This window comes from Nematostella vectensis, chromosome 7 (assembly GCF_932526225.1).
Source record: "Nematostella vectensis chromosome 7, jaNemVect1.1, whole genome shotgun sequence".
In the NCBI taxonomy this organism is placed as follows: domain Eukaryota; kingdom Metazoa; phylum Cnidaria; class Anthozoa; order Actiniaria; family Edwardsiidae; genus Nematostella; species Nematostella vectensis.
This window is the reverse complement of record NC_064040.1, coordinates 13,124,757-13,140,848: the sequence shown is the minus strand read 5'-3', so window position 1 is coordinate 13,140,848 and position 16,092 is coordinate 13,124,757. Positions and strand designations below refer to the sequence as shown.

The 16,092-nt window shown below is 40.0% G+C and overlaps 1 protein-coding gene across 2 annotated transcripts; it reads left to right on the top strand.

The window, feature by feature from the left end:
• The first annotated feature begins 86 nt into the window (after positions 1-86).
• On the top strand, positions 87-15,578 carry LOC5508241 (serine/threonine-protein phosphatase 4 regulatory subunit 3A). 2 transcript variants are annotated; one of them, XM_032377039.2, is made up of 16 exons: positions 87-371; positions 486-541; positions 623-721; positions 942-1,565; positions 2,927-3,004; positions 3,260-3,331; positions 3,639-3,683; positions 3,860-3,976; positions 8,762-8,813; positions 8,897-8,967; positions 9,604-9,703; positions 10,111-10,269; positions 12,364-12,533; positions 13,575-13,717; positions 14,351-14,588; positions 14,928-15,578. In XM_032377039.2, exons 1-16 carry the CDS (start codon positions 230-232, stop codon positions 15,027-15,029), a joined length of 2,268 nt encoding a protein of 755 aa, XP_032232930.2. In that variant the 5' UTR covers positions 87-229; the 3' UTR covers positions 15,030-15,578. The 2 variants fall into 2 exon arrangements, with proteins under 2 accessions (XP_032232930.2, XP_001628838.2); XM_001628788.3 differs by having other exon boundaries at positions 14,309-14,588.
• Positions 15,579-16,092: the final 514 nt, after the last annotated feature.

Here is a 16,092-nt window from a genome sequence, read left to right as displayed (position 1 = left end):
GTCCTTCCCTCCCCTCCCACTGTATAACAAAATTGAAACTCGCGCTTTTGTGAAGGGTAGCCCCTGGAATATTCAAAGGGCGCCCCCTAATGTTTTGAATGGCACTGTACAGAAGGCAGCGTATTCAATATGGCGGACTATTACAAATATAACAACGTTTGACGGCTTTTTCTCATGTCCAACGAGGCAAAGTCCCCAAGTTTTTCCACTCTACATCTTATTAAAGATCATGGCAAATACTAGACGCCGTGTCAAAGTATATACGCTAAATGAAGACCGACAATGGGATGACCGAGGAACGGGGCACGTGTCGTCCTCATATGTTGAGCGTTTACAAGGGATGTCCATCATGGTTCGATCCGAAGAAGACGGTCAGTTAATGATTTAAAAACAAAATCAATGAGCTGATTATATATTCTAGCTTTCGGTCTAACGTTGGGACCACTAATAGAGTTGTTAAATGTATGTATTACGCTTTTTTCCAGGTTCGATTTTGCTCGAGTCAAAAATTCAATCGCACACAGCCTATCAAAAGCAGCAGGTAAAGTGCGTCAGTTTTCTCGGTTTTTACCGTTGTTTTTCGCTAATCTTTTGCTAATCCTCTATCTTTGATGGTGCACAGGAAACTTTAATAGTTTGGTCCGAAGGAGAAAACTGCGATCTAGCGCTAAGCTTTCAAGAAAAAGCTGGATGTGATGAAATATGGGAGAAAGTCTGCCAGGTAAAAACTCCGTCGTTTGCTCCGTTTAATCAATCAACGATTTCTCTGCACTAGTTTAAAAGGCGGTTGTTGATTCTTTATAAGTCTGTTAATCAACTTACCCATAGTTTACCCTCATTCACTTTGTTTTTTGTTGTTAGCGATCATTGACTGGGAGTTGATTTGTTTTCACTAAGGCGACTCTAAACCTTGTTGACATGGAGTGTTTTCAACTTCTTAGGTCCAAGGAAGAGATCCCTCTTGTACAATCACACAAGAAATACTGGACGATGATGAATCAGAAGATAGATTTGAAGAGGTTTTAGATACATCAGGACCAATAGAACTTCCTCCTTGTGAGCTAAGCAAGCTGGAAGAAATCTCGGAGTTTTTAAGCGGTGTTCCTCCGCCGGCAATACGCGAGAAAATCGCACTAGCGATAGAGCAAGACAACTATATCAAAAAGCTCCTTGATCTTTTTCACATGTGCGAGGATTTGGAAAATATCGACGGTCTACATCATCTCTATGATATCTTTAAGTCATTATTTTTTATGAATAAGCCATCTCTACTGGAAATTATGCTTGCGGATGACATGTTATTTGACGTTATCGGGTGTCTAGAGTACGACCCCAATCACCCAGAACCAAGGCGACATAGACGATTTCTGAGGGAAACAGCGCACTTCACCGAGGTTTTACCCATTACAAACGCCGAACTTGTTGCGAAAATACACCAGACATTCCGTGTGCAGTATATATACGATGTTATTTTACCTCCTCCTACAGTCTTCGAAGAAAACATGCTCGCTTCTCTACACTCCTACATATTTTTTAACAAGATTGAAATCGTGACACATTTGCAGGTAATTTCTGTTTTGCTATGTAACAAATACTCGTGGATTCTGTTTCAGTCCATGTTAGCTGTAAAAATCTTAATGGTTTGGTGAAAACACGGCCAAGTACATTGAGTAAATGTGTCAGACAGCATTAAAACTCAATTAAAATTCACCAGCCATATCTTTCGCAACATGAACAACTCACGCTAGAAACATAGACAATTCATGCATGCATGAGATAAATAAAACAAACACTTCATTTTTATCCTACCAGCATTATGTTTAGGTAAGTTGAAGAGGCTGGGGGCCGGAGACGATGGTGTTGGATTTTGAGTAATTTTATTAGATTCAAGCCATTGTTTCTATGGTGACTCAGTTTATCAGGTGTTCTATTACCAATTGCTATTTTTTTCCGGAAAACAGTAAAAATCCGTGAATAATAACCTAGAGATTAAAAACCTACAGGCTGAAAGTTATCATTTTAAGCCCCCTTTTTTAAGAACCTTATCAGCCTGGTGGGGACGAATAGGTTCTTATTTGAAATATCACTCAAATCGTTTTTGTCAAAATACTGGATTGAAGCTTATGTGAAACCCATGAAATATAAAATTTGAAGACAGCATAACTTACTGTTGATAACAAGAAAAATATAGATCTTTCATCAATACTTGATGCACTGCATGGAGCAAATATGTGGTGTTTATTGTGGATTTTCATCAGGGAATACTCTGACATGTGACAGCTATTGTTCTGTGTGTATGTAAAATAAATAACCAATTAAGAACATTAACAGCTTGATTTGTCAAAAGTCACCCCAATTTATGAGAATCCATTCAGCCTGATCTTTAAAATTCTAGGTTCTTATACGCTTGCTTGTGTTTACGGTATGACAGCTGCATTTGGGAATCTTCGTTTTGACTAACCTATAAGAAAACCTAAAATGACATAACCCGTTATGACCTGTCTTCAGTTAAAATTTTCATGTGTATAGTCAAGGTCAATGCCATTTTAAAATGCTAAAATTAAAATTTTAAAAATTGTAAATTTTTTTCTAGAAATTTATGTTTTGGGTTTTTCAATGTAAATTATTGAACATCATACAAACATGTTAGATGTCTTTTTTGTATTTCAAGTGTTTACCCATATCTTTTTTACAAATACCTGATTTTGTAAAAATCAAATTTAAAAGGTGTTAATTTTTGAGCAGTTGAGGTTGAAAACCAGAAAAAGCTCACTAAGTTGTCAAAGTAACTCAAACTCTAAAAAAAACCCTGGGGAATTAATGTCACTTCCATTGTCTGGAAGTGTTATTACTCTAAGTTCAAGTCAACGTTTCCCTTTGTGTATTAAATGGTTTGTTTCTTTGTGTTTTGTCACTTTGATTTTAGGAAGATGATAAGTTTCTGAGAGATTTATTCATGGAGCTAAATGATGATGAGACATCAGAAGAGAGACGAATGAAGCTGGTAAGCTTTGTGTACATAACGATCTAGTGAAAACACCCTGCAACACGATTTACAACTGCATCTGCATAAAATCCCATGTCCTCACTCATTGAGTCTATTTTGTACAACATAAACAACTAGTGAAGCTGTGTACAGTATTATTACTGTATAAACAGAGCACAAAGATATCATTGTCGCTATTGCAGTTGCTTACACATTTTTCTATTGCCGCTTTTGCATTCCAGTTTGTCATACTGTATTTTCCTCACTTCTCAGGTTGCCTTTCTCAAGGAACTGGTGCATTTTGCTTCTCAGTTACAAGTACATCACAAAGACGAATTTTTCAAGGTATGCCCCACTGTACCATCGTATTTATAGAAGTGCTAGAAGGAAATGCACAAGTTTCTTTACATCATGTCTTACATTGGCATTTAAAAAGTGGGGAGCGAATGGGAGTATCTAATGTCATGGGAAGCAGCTTCTTCCAACCCCCTGAATCCACCTGTTTAGTGTGGAGAAGGTTTATTTATGTTTGTTTGCATTTTTTTTTTTAGTTGTCAAGTAAATTTATGATTTTTATTTTATTTTAGTTACAGGACTTGTATTTGCTTGTTTTATTGTGTTAAAAGCATGAAATTTGGTTTAAATTTTCCAGACAGTGTCTTTCCACGGTTTACTACCTGCCTTGGAAATGTTACTGGTAAGGCTCTTGTTTTTGCCCTTTTTTGTACTGGGTGGAAGATCTTTCACTCTCCTGGGTTTCTAAAGCTTTTTGTTTTTGCCCTCCTTCTTTCTCTCTTTGATGTGAAAGCTCTTGTCCCCCCCCCCCCCCCCCCCTTTCTTCTTTCAGATGTTAAACCCTTTGATTTTCCCCAGGCTTATGACAACAAAAGCATCAAGCAGGCAGCAGTTGAGATGATCTCTCAGCTGGTAGACATAAGTCCTTACCTTGTCAGGGACTTTATCATGAAAGACGGCAAAACACAAGAAGATGTAAGTACCCCAAAGTCCCTGCTTTTAAAATCAGTCATGGTATGTGGCAGTGGATCATACTTTCAGCTCCTGCTATAAGAATCAATCATTCCATGATGGGTGATCATGTTACTTAGACCAGGCTAGGCCACAGCCCTTTTAGTACCATTTATACTCAAGTTTTCTTACTCTATTTAGAGAACTTTGACACAGGATCATTCTAAGAAGCCCAATTATTCTTACTCACTTGTTCGCAAGAAGCCCCATGATTCTTACACACTTGATATTAAGAAGCCCCATGATTCTTACACACTTGTTATTAAGAAGCCCCATGATTCTTACACACTTGTTATTAAGAAGCCCCATGATTCTTACACACTTGTTCAAGAATCCCCATGATTCTTACACACTTGTTCAAAAGCCCCATGATTCTTACATGCTTGTTATCAAGAAGCCCCATGATTCTTACACACTTGTTATTAAGAAGCCCCATGATTCTTACACACATGTTATTAAGAAGCCCCATGATTCTTACACACTTGTTCAAAAGCCCCATGATTCTTACACACTTGTTCAAAAGCCCCATGATTCTTACACACTTGATATTAAGAAGCCTCATGATTCTTACACACTTGTTATTAAGAAGCCCCATGATTCTTACACACTTGTTCAAGAATCCCCATGATTCTTACACACTTGTTCAAAAGCCCCATGATTCTTACATGCTTGTTATCAAGAAGCCCCATGATTCTTACACACTTGTCATCAAGAAGCCCCATGATTCTTACACACTTGTTCAAGAAGCCCCATGATTCTTACACACTTGTTCAAGAAGCCCCATGATTCTTACACACTTGTTATTAAGAAGCCCCATGATTCTTACACACTTGTTATCAAGAAGCCCCATGATTCTTACACACTTGTTATCAAGAAGCCCCATGATTCTTACACACTTGTTTGCAAGAAGCCCCATGATTCTTACACACTTGTTATCAAGAAGCCCCATGATTCTTACACACTTGTTATCAAGAAGCCCCATGATTCTTACACACTTGTTTGCAAGAAGCCCCATGATTCTTACACACTTGTTCAAGAAGCCCCATGATTCTTACACACTTGTCATCAAGAAGCCCCATGATTCTTACACACTTGTTATCAAGATGCCCCATGATTCTTACACACTTGTCATCAAGAAGCCCCATGATTCTTACACACTTGTCATCAAGAAGCCCCATGATTCTTACACACTTGTCATCAAGAAGCCCCATGATTCTTACACACTTGTTATTAAGAAGCCCCATGATTCTTACACACTTGTTTGCAAGAAGCCCCATGATTCTTACACACTTGTTTGCAAGAAGCCCCATGATTCTTACACACTTGTTCAAGAAGCCCCATGATTCTTACACACTTGTCATCAAGAAGCCCCATGATTCTTACACACTTGTCATCAAGAAGCCCCATGATTCTTACACACTTGTCATCAAGAAGCCCCATGATTCTTACACACTTGTCATCAAGAAGCCCCATGATTCTTACACACTTGTTATCAAGATGCCCCATGATTCTTACACACTTGTCATCAAGAAGCCCCATGATTCTTACACACTTGTCATCAAGAAGCCCCATGATTCTTACACACTTGTTCAAGAAGCCCCATGATTCTTACACACTTGTTATTAAGAAGCCCCATGATTCTTACACACTTGTTATCAAGAAGCCCCATGATTCTTACACACTTGTTTGCAAGAAGCCCCATGATTCTTACACACTTGTTATCAAGAAGCCCCATGATTCTTACACACTTGTTATCAAGAAGCCCCATGATTCTTACACACTTGTTTGCAAGAAGCCCCATGATTCTTACACACTTGTCATCAAGAAGCCCCATGATTCTTACACACTTGTTATCAAGATGCCCCATGATTCTTACACACTTGTCATCAAGAAGCCCCATGATTCTTACACACTTGTCATCAAGAAGCCCCATGATTCTTACACACTTGTTCAAGAAGCCCCATGATTCTTACACACTTGTTATTAAGAAGCCCCATGATTCTTACACACTTGTTATCAAGAAGCCCCATGATTCTTACACACTTGTTTGCAAGAAGCCCCATGATTCTTACACACTTGTTATCAAGAAGCCCCATGATTCTTACACACTTGTTATCAAGAAGCCCCATGATTCTTACACACTTGTTTGCAAGAAGCCCCATGATTCTTACACACTTGTTATCAAGAAGCCCCATGATTCTTACACACTTGTTATCAAGAAGCCCCATGATTCTTACACACTTGTTTGCAAGAAGCCCCATGATTCTTACACACTTGTTCAAGAAGCCCCATGATTCTTACACACTTGTCATCAAGAAGCCCCATGATTCTTACACACTTGTCATCAAGAAGCCCCATGATTCTTACACACTTGTCATCAAGAAGCCCCATGATTCTTACACACTTGTTATCAAGATGCCCCATGATTCTTACACACTTGTCATCAAGAAGCCCCATGATTCTTACACACTTGTTCAAGAAGCCCCATGATTCTTACACACTTGTCATCAAGAAGCCCCATGATTCTTACACACTTGTCATCAAGAAGCCCCATGATTCTTACACACTTGTCATCAAGAAGCCCCATGATTCTTACACACTTGTTATCAAGATGCCCCATGATTCTTACACACTTGTCATCAAGAAGCCCCATGATTCTTACACACTTGTCATCAAGAAGCCCCATGATTCTTACACACTTGTTCAAGAAGCCCCATGATTCTTACACACTTGTTATTAAGAAGCCCCATGATTCTTACACACTTGTTATCAAGAAGCCCCATGATTCTTACACACTTGTTTGCAAGAAGCCCCATGATTCTTACACACTTGTTATCAAGAAGCCCCATGATTCTTACACACTTGTTATCAAGAAGCCCCATGATTCTTACACACTTGTTTGCAAGAAGCCCCATGATTCTTACACACTTGTTATCAAGAAGCCCCATGATTCTTACACACTTGTTATCAAGAAGCCCCATGATTCTTACACACTTGTTTGCAAGAAGCCCCATGATTCTTACACACTTGTTCAAGAAGCCCCATGATTCTTACACACTTGTCATCAAGAAGCCCCATGATTCTTACACACTTGTTATCAAGATGCCCCATGATTCTTACACACTTGTCATCAAGAAGCCCCATGATTCTTACACACTTGTCATCAAGAAGCCCCATGATTCTTACACACTTGTCATCAAGAAGCCCCATGATTCTTACACACTTGTTATTAAGAAGCCCCATGATTCTTACACACTTGTTTGCAAGAAGCCCCATGATTCTTACACACTTGTTTGCAAGAAGCCCCATGATTCTTACACACTTGTTCAAGAAGCCCCATGATTCTTACACACTTGTCATCAAGAAGCCCCATGATTCTTACACACTTGTCATCAAGAAGCCCCATGATTCTTACACACTTGTCATCAAGAAGCCCCATGATTCTTACACACTTGTCATCAAGAAGCCCCATGATTCTTACACACTTGTTATCAAGATGCCCCATGATTCTTACACACTTGTCATCAAGAAGCCCCATGATTCTTACACACTTGTCATCAAGAAGCCCCATGATTCTTACACACTTGTTATTAAGAAGCCCCATGATTCTTACACACTTGTTTGCAAGAAGCCCCATGATTCTTACACACTTGTTTGCAAGAAGCCCCATGATTCTTACACACTTGTTCAAGAAGCCCCATGATTCTTACACACTTGTCATCAAGAAGCCCCATGATTCTTACACACTTGTTATCAAGAAGCCCCATGATTCTTACACACTTGTTATCAAGATGCCCCATGATTCTTACACACTTGTCATCAAGAAGCCCCATGATTCTTACACACTTGTCATCAAGAAGCCCCATGATTCTTACACACTTGTTATTAAGAAGCCCCATGATTCTTACACACTTGTTTGCAAGAAGCCCCATGATTCTTACACACTTGTTTGCAAGAAGCCCCATGATTCTTACACACTTGTTTGCAAGAAGCCCCATGATTCTTGCACACTTGTCATCAAGAAGCCCCATGATTCTTACACACTTGTCATCAAGAAGCCCCATGATTCTTACACACTTGTTCAAGAAGCCCCATGATTCTTACACACTTGTCATCAAGAAGCCCCATGATTCTTACACACTTGTTATCAAGAAGCCCCATGATTCTTACACACTTGTTATCAAGATGCCCCATGATTCTTACACACTTGTCATCAAGAAGCCCCATGATTCTTACACACTTGTCATCAAGAAGCCCCATGATTCTTACACACTTGTTATTAAGAAGCCCCATGATTCTTACACACTTGTTTGCAAGAAGCCCCATGATTCTTACACACTTGTTTGCAAGAAGCCCCATGATTCTTACACACTTGTTCAAGAAGCCCCATGATTCTTACACACTTGTCATCAAGAAGCCCCATGATTCTTACACACTTGTTATCAAGAAGCCCCATGATTCTTACACACTTGTTATCAAGATGCCCCATGATTCTTACACACTTGTCATCAAGAAGCCCCATGATTCTTACACACTTGTCATCAAGAAGCCCCATGATTCTTACACACTTGTTATTAAGAAGCCCCATGATTCTTACACACTTGTCATCAAGAAGCCCCATGATTCTTACACACTTGTCATCAAGAAGCCCCATGATTCTTACACACTTGTCATCAAGAAGCCCCATGATTCTTACACACTTGTCATCAAGAAGCCCCATGATTCTAACACACTTGTTATCTTTGCCAGGAGATGCTGGTCAACCAACTAATAGATTACATGATCAGTGATGGGGACTCAGGTATGCTTTGCTAACAGGTTTAAGGGGATTCCCTGGTTTCCTGTTGACAGATGTAAGTTCTAAGACTCTTTCTCATTACATAGGTGATGCCTACCAGCTTGCAAGCCTTATCAAATCTCTGCTGGACCCAGAGAACATGGCCCTTGGACCTAATGTGAGTGGTGCATATAGAAAAGGGCTGAAGCACTGGCAAGGGAGCACAGCTGGCTTTTCCCAAAACCCATTGCTGCCCATCAGAATATGTTGTTTCTTTGTTGTTTCTTCTAGTTCACTGTAACACTAGTATAGCAACCTTTCCAAGACCCATCACTCTTGCATACATCACTATAAAAATTCCTCTTCTCTTTCAAGGAATCTTAATCAATTGGGCATATTAATCAAAGGGGGCAGAATAATAGAGATAAAAAGTATTATGGATGACTATAATTGGAAGTGGATACTCACTAAGGATTAGCTTAGGGTAAGGGGTTTGTACTATCACCCAGTTGCATAGCATCGGACAGACAATTTTGTGAAGTCCAATTAAGTTCTTTCCTGCAAAATAAATTGTTTGGCCTTGAAATTTGGCCCGAAAATTAGCCTTTCTTTCTTTGAAAGGGCACATGAGCAGTGCACACTTATGTACACAAGAATAGTGCACGCTGATTCGTTGACTGCTCTTATCTGCTCTCAAAGATTGTCTGATCTAAAAAGCTACAATGAGTGGAACTCTTATAACTATTTGATCAAGGCTATAGTTGCATTGTGCTCTATTGAGTGGAAGATTGATATTTTCGATATATGTTTGCAGAAAATGGAGAAGTCAGAATTCTTGAGTTTTTTCTACAAGCACTCGATGCATGTGTTGACAGCTCCACTGTTTGCTGCCACAGCAGACAAGGTTTACAAAGGTCAGTAGCAGGGGAGTGGCACAGATACACTGCCAGACATTTAGGCATGTAGTGGACACTGTCAAACAAACACAGACAGACAGCTAGTCGGAGGGGTGGAAAACAAGTTAGCCATAGTCATGTTTTGAATTCTACTACACTGGACAGACTGACTAAGGGCACATTAATACTGGATGAGAGTCTTTGTTTGGGACAAATTTCATACACATACTAGCAAGAATCCCTTGAAGCAATGCAAAAAACTTGTGGCTTCTTCATGAGCTCGCTGGTGCTGTATTTGTGAGTGGTTTGCTCGGGCTGTATTTATGATTCCAGTCCAGGCACATTAATGTTCGAAACTGGACCATTTCAGGATTAGGGAGGGGTGACATACACACCAGTAATGTTTTTGTGCCTGTGTATTTCAGATGATTATGTGACGTCTGTCACTCTTGGTCACATCATTGAGCTGCTAACATTCTGCATAGAGCATCACACCTATCACATCAAGAACTATGTGATCAACCGAGACCTGCTGAGGCGTGCCCTGGCCACCATGAGATCCAAACACAAGTTTTTAGTCCTCAGTAAGTTCCCTTCCACTCAAAAACTTGTATTTGAAACACACAAAAACAAAGGGAGACATTATTAAAACACAAACCCAGTTCTGGCAGATAAGTGCAAACCCACATTCTGACAGATGACGGGAATCGCTGTTTTCACGTTGTTGTGAATTGCACCACACAGAACAGATTCTCTGTCTATTGAAGATAGTAATTTAAATGCTTTCTGCCATTGTCATTTAATCATGCTTGTACCTTTATACCTTTTATACACCTACCATATGTGTCTTAACCTGCAGTGCTCTCATCACTATCACATAAATATGAAAATAAGCATAAACAGGGGCAATCAACTTCCCCACATTCTGCTATTATAAAGGTGTCACGGCATTTCCTAGGATCATGCTATTATTAGACGCGCGGATGAGCCAATCAGATTCAACCTTTGTGTTGATGTTTTGGCTAAGCTCAACTGCACGCGCAGTCTCAGACAAAAAGCTATGTTCTCTTTTCTGTACTTTAACTTTTGTTGCTCTCTTCTTTTATATGAATCCAACCCTACCTATGACTTTAAATTCTAGCTTGCAGTTTTTGTGGTGGACAAACAAAACCTATGGATGATGGATAAAAAATATTCTTCCTCACTGCAATTTGCGCGTGCAGCCTAAGGTCACTCGCGCGCGACCAACGTCGACGTAACTGATTGGCCCGTTCTTGTGTGCTTGTCTAAAAATAGCCTGATCCTCGGAAACATTGTGACACTTATATAACACAGATGATTGCCCCTACTTATGAGCCCCTGGCATAAATAGAAATCATCCATACAGTAGGTTTGCAAAGCTGAAGCATTCTTATTTATATGCCTGTAGACATTCACATGGCCTTCAGAGACCAGGGTTCAGCCATTTTTACGTTACCCATGAACCACTGTGGGTAACAAAATATGCATTCTTTAGTTCAACCTCACTTGCAAAAGGTCTCACTAACTGCCTTCTGAATCAGGCACCTAATAACTACCTTTTGCCTATTATAAGTAAAAATAAGATGTACAGTATTTGTCAAATAGAATTTCAAAATTCTTCGCTAGCAGTTTTCACACATTCGAAAATCTTCGAAGGATATCAAGCGATCGGCATTCCTTCTCCCGTGTCTATTAAATGTATTTGTCAAATAGAATTTCAAAATTCTTCGCTAGCAGTTTTCACACATTCGAAAATCTTCGAAGGATATCAAGCGATTTGCATTCCTTCTCCCGTGTTTATTAAAAGTATTTGTCAAATAGAATTTCAAAATTCTTCGCTAGCAGTTTTCACACATTCGAAAACCATCGAAGACTATCAAGCGATCGGCATTCCTTCCCCAAATTAATTATCCCGTGTGTAATACAAGTATTTGTTAAATAAATGGCTTCCCTTTGTTCAAAAGTATTCGCTAGCAGTTGTCACATTCGACAATCTTCGAAGCATATCAAGCGATCGACATTCCTTCCCTCTTCGAGGCAAGCTTTTGAGAATAAACTAACTAACTTTTTTGCCTGTGTCTGCCCTCGTAAATCCACGATCGAATCCTTCGCATGCTTTGGCTTTCATCCGCCATCTTTATCGTCTTTATTTCTCAAACTTGAAAGTGTCTTGTCTTGATCGTCTACAAATAATTGAACTGAAGGCATATCAGACTATAACTGAATTTGTTGTTTCTGATTTTAACGATAACCATAGCTCTCAGCTGACTTTTACACGAACAAGTTATTTGAATAGCTTGCAGAACTCCTGTATGTATTTTAAGTGAGTATCAGTATTGTAAGTCTTCGGTTACGAGGTACGAGTTCCCGTTTGTCAAACGGTTTGTCCCGGTCTGTTCGCGAACGTTGTTCGCGGATTTCGCGAACGGTGTTCGCGAATTTCGCGAACAATTTCGCGAACATATGTCCACATGTTCGAGAGCGGTACTGTACTCGACAACTCATCTCTGCAAGTCAAAAAAGTTTATCAATATCATGCTAGTTTTCAAAAGACTTAAAAAACAATACTATTTTAAAGGAATACTATGTTAAAGGAATACTATTTTAAAGGAATACTATTTTAAAGGAATACTATTTTAATCGTCTGTTACATGCAGATGCTCTTCGCTTCTGTCGTAAAATTGTGGGCCTCAAGGATGAGTTCTATAACCGGTACATCATCAAAGGCAAGCTGGTTGAGCCTATCATCACCGCATTCAAGGAGAATGGCAACAGATACAACCTGCTCAACTCTGCCATCGTTGAACTCTTTGAGTTTATCAGAGTGGTGAGTACACAACAATACTCAGACAGTCACCATTTGATTTATGTTAAAAAGAGGTTCAAGTGTTTTGTTCGTTTGTGTCCAGGGTTAGTACACTAACCTCTCCAGGTGTAGAGGCATTTACTGTTTCTCCCTTGTCTATCCTGTTTTTGTCTGGTCTTACCGATTTTATCCTGGCCTTACCTGTGTTTGCCTGGGCTAACATGTTTTTGCCTGGCATAACCTGTTTTTGCCTGGCATAACCTAGTTATTGCATGTCCTAACCTAGTTATTGCATGTCCTAACCTAGTTATTGCATGTCCTAACCTAGTTATTGCATGTCCTAACCTAGTTATTGCATGTCCTTACCTGGTTCTGCCTAGCCTGTTTTTTTTTTTTCTGGCATAACATATTTATTGCATGTCCAAACCTGTTTTTGCCTAGCCTTTTTTGTTTTCTTTTCCTGGCATAACCTGTTTTTGCCTGGCCTAACCTGTTTTTGCCTAGCGTAACCTGTTTTTTTGCCTGGCATAACCTATTTATTGCATGTCCAAACCTGTTTTTGCCTAGCCTTATTTTTTTTTTTTGCCTGGCATAACCTATTTATTGCCTGGCCTAACCTGTTTTTGCCTAACCTAACCGTTTTTTTTATGGCATAGCCTATTTTATTGCATGTCCTAACCTTTTTTTTTTCTGGCGTTGCATATTTATTGCATGTCCAAACCTGTTCTTGCCTAGCCTTATTTGTTTGTTTTTCCCTGGCATAACCCGTTTTTTCCTGGCCTAACCTATTTTTGCCTAGCGTTACCTGTTTTTTTTTTGCCTGGCATAACCTATTTATTGCCTGGCCTAACCTGTTTTTGCCTAGTTTAAACTGTTTTTTTTTTCTGGCATAACCTGTTTTATTGCCTGGCCTAACCTGTTTTTGCCTAGCCTTAGGCTAAGTTCAAACATCGTATTATCCATGAGCCGTATTCAATGCAAATGCGTGCAAATGAAGATGAAACAATCAACTTGATTTATTTGCATGCATTTGCATTGAATTTGTCTTCCTTTTTCACATAGGAGGACATCAAGTCTCTCAGTTCGCATGTTTGCGAGGAATACCGGCAGTTCTTCAAGGATGTTGATTATGTCAGTACATTCAAGGGACTGGTGTTACGGTATGAGCAAGAGAAGGATCGCAAGCAGACCAAGCTCAGTGATGGGTAAGTGACAAGTGTCAATTATGTTCTCACTTTATAGAGGTGTGCCCTGCATTGAACACGCTATGAGCTTGCATATCTCCACAGCATAATAATATCCTGCTTGTCTGCAAACTTAAGCCTCAAGCAAATGGAGATGAGAGTTGACGAGTGTCGCTGAGAGTTCCAATTCTCCTGAGTTTGACCGTGCACTTATTCTTATCGACTCTCTCAGACTATCATCCACTTAAAACATGTTCAAATTCCACATTAGAGCTGTTGAGAGTTGTCGCCATTTGATTGTGTGAATGGGAGTTAATGGAGTATATTGGTCAGTATTTTTTAAAAAAAATTAAACATGCTATTTGGATTTGGTGACGAATCCTGAAGTAAGCTAATAATTTCATTCTAAAACTCAATCTTCTCCCCGAAAATTAGCTTATTTCTTCTCTAAAAGGACACATAAACGGCGCTTGCATATATACAAGAGAGTAGTGCGCGCTGATTCTTTGACCACTCATCCATAGTATACATAACATTTATGCATTGATACGTCGTACGACAGCTCTAAGGCTGTCGAGTGTTTGACCCGTAGTATTTTATCCTCCTGTGTAGCGGATACACTGTTCTAGCATCTCCTGTTGGGCTCTTTTCCAGCCGAGGACCTAATCACGGCATCATCCATGTGAACAGCCGATTCCGTCGCGACGCACGCTCCATGGAGGAGGAAGAGGAGATGTGGTTTGACCAGACGGAGGAAGAAAACGGTGAAGAAGCCATCGTACCGCAGCCCGACCCCCTCCCAGCTGCACAGGAACATGAGCCGGACTTCAAGAGCAGAAAAACGTTTGTTACTAGCAAGATCAACGATGCGCCACTTGTCAACAAGAAATCGGTACGTGTAATCATTATTTTGGGCCCGATTGCACCATCTAAATACTTTTTTTATCCACAAATACAACTTGATAATTCTTGTGTTGAGATTTCTGCACGCTAGAGTTCCCAACATTCAAAGTAAAGATGTTTATCTTCCTGAGATGGGAAGGAGACTACATGCTGAATGAATTGTTATTTCTATTTGTTATTGTCTATCCAATTATGAGTCTAGTGGACCAGGGATCAACTAGACAATAAATGATTTGTTATTGCTATTCGTTATTGTCTATCCAATCATGGGTGTATAGTCCACCAGGAATCTACTACACTAAATGACTTGTTATTTCTATTCGTTTAGCCGCTCATGGGTCTAGTCGACTACCCTGATGACGACGAGGAAGATGACGACGATGAGAGCGGCTCTTCTCCAGCCAAACGTGCGCGTCTAAACTCCACCTAGCAGTGCGCAGGTCTGCGGATATGAGCTCTTGTGTGTTGCCCGCCACCGAGCTGGACCCCTTCTGGAAATCCCTACACTTCCCTAGTGGCATTACTGCCGAGCAGTGTTCCAAGGGGGGTGCACGGGCAGGCAAAGCCTGTATGGACAGATAAAAATCTGGTCAACCATCGAGAAAGGGGCCTCGGTCAAGGCACCGTAACGTCGCATTGCGCCGAATCACAACGGAGAAAATGGTCGCCAGATGATTATAACGTGTTTGACCAAGTGGATATTTATAAAGGGGGAGCTTAAGACACTGTTTAGTATCGCTGTACATGCATCATAAAGACGCGACCTTGACACATCGTTTCACCCATTTTCTTTCGCAGTTATACCTAATTTATTTTTATCCCATGGCATTTTTGTACGACATCCTTAGAGATCTATTCCCCAATCTAAGTGGAAGTTTTAGTGAAACCCTCATATGCTTTTATTTGTATGGAGAACATTGTAATATATGCAGCAGAAGGTCTGCAACGATATCAGCAAGATTAAAAATCAAATCGCAAACCTCTTAGACATCGTCAATTATCATTTACGTCATCGTTAAAATGCGAGCGATCCACCGCACTTATAGAATAATACGGGCAAGTTACCGCACTTAAATGATGCGGGCAATCCACCGCACTTATAATAACACGGGCAATTAACCGTAGTTATAAAATACTGGTAATCCTCAGCACTAGAAAGAAACGGGCGATCTACCGCACTTAGAATAATACGGGCAATTTACCGCCCTTGAAATAATACGGGCAATCCACCGCACTTAGAAAGAAACGAGCGATCCACCGCACTTATAGAATAATACGGGCAATTTACCGCACTAGAAATAATACGGGCAATCCACAGCACTTAGAAAGAAACGGGTGATCCACAGAACTTAGAATAATACGAAAATTTACCGCACTTGAAATAATACGGGCAATCCACAGCACTAGAAAGAAATGGGCGATCCACCGCACTTATAATAATACGAGCAATTCACCGCACTTAAAATAATACAGGCAATATTAGAATAATACGG

Coding starts and splice junctions, on each gene's coding strand:
- LOC5508241 (XM_001628788.3), top strand. CDS start 230: ATGGCAAATACTAGACGCCGTGTCAAAGTATATACGCTAAATGAAGAC. Junction 1,566..2,926: donor AAATCGTGACACATTTGCAG/GTAATTTCTGTT, acceptor CTTTGATTTTAG/GAAGATGATAAGTTTCTGAG. Junction 10,270..12,363: donor ACACAAGTTTTTAGTCCTCA/GTAAGTTCCCTT, acceptor TGTTACATGCAG/ATGCTCTTCGCTTCTGTCGT.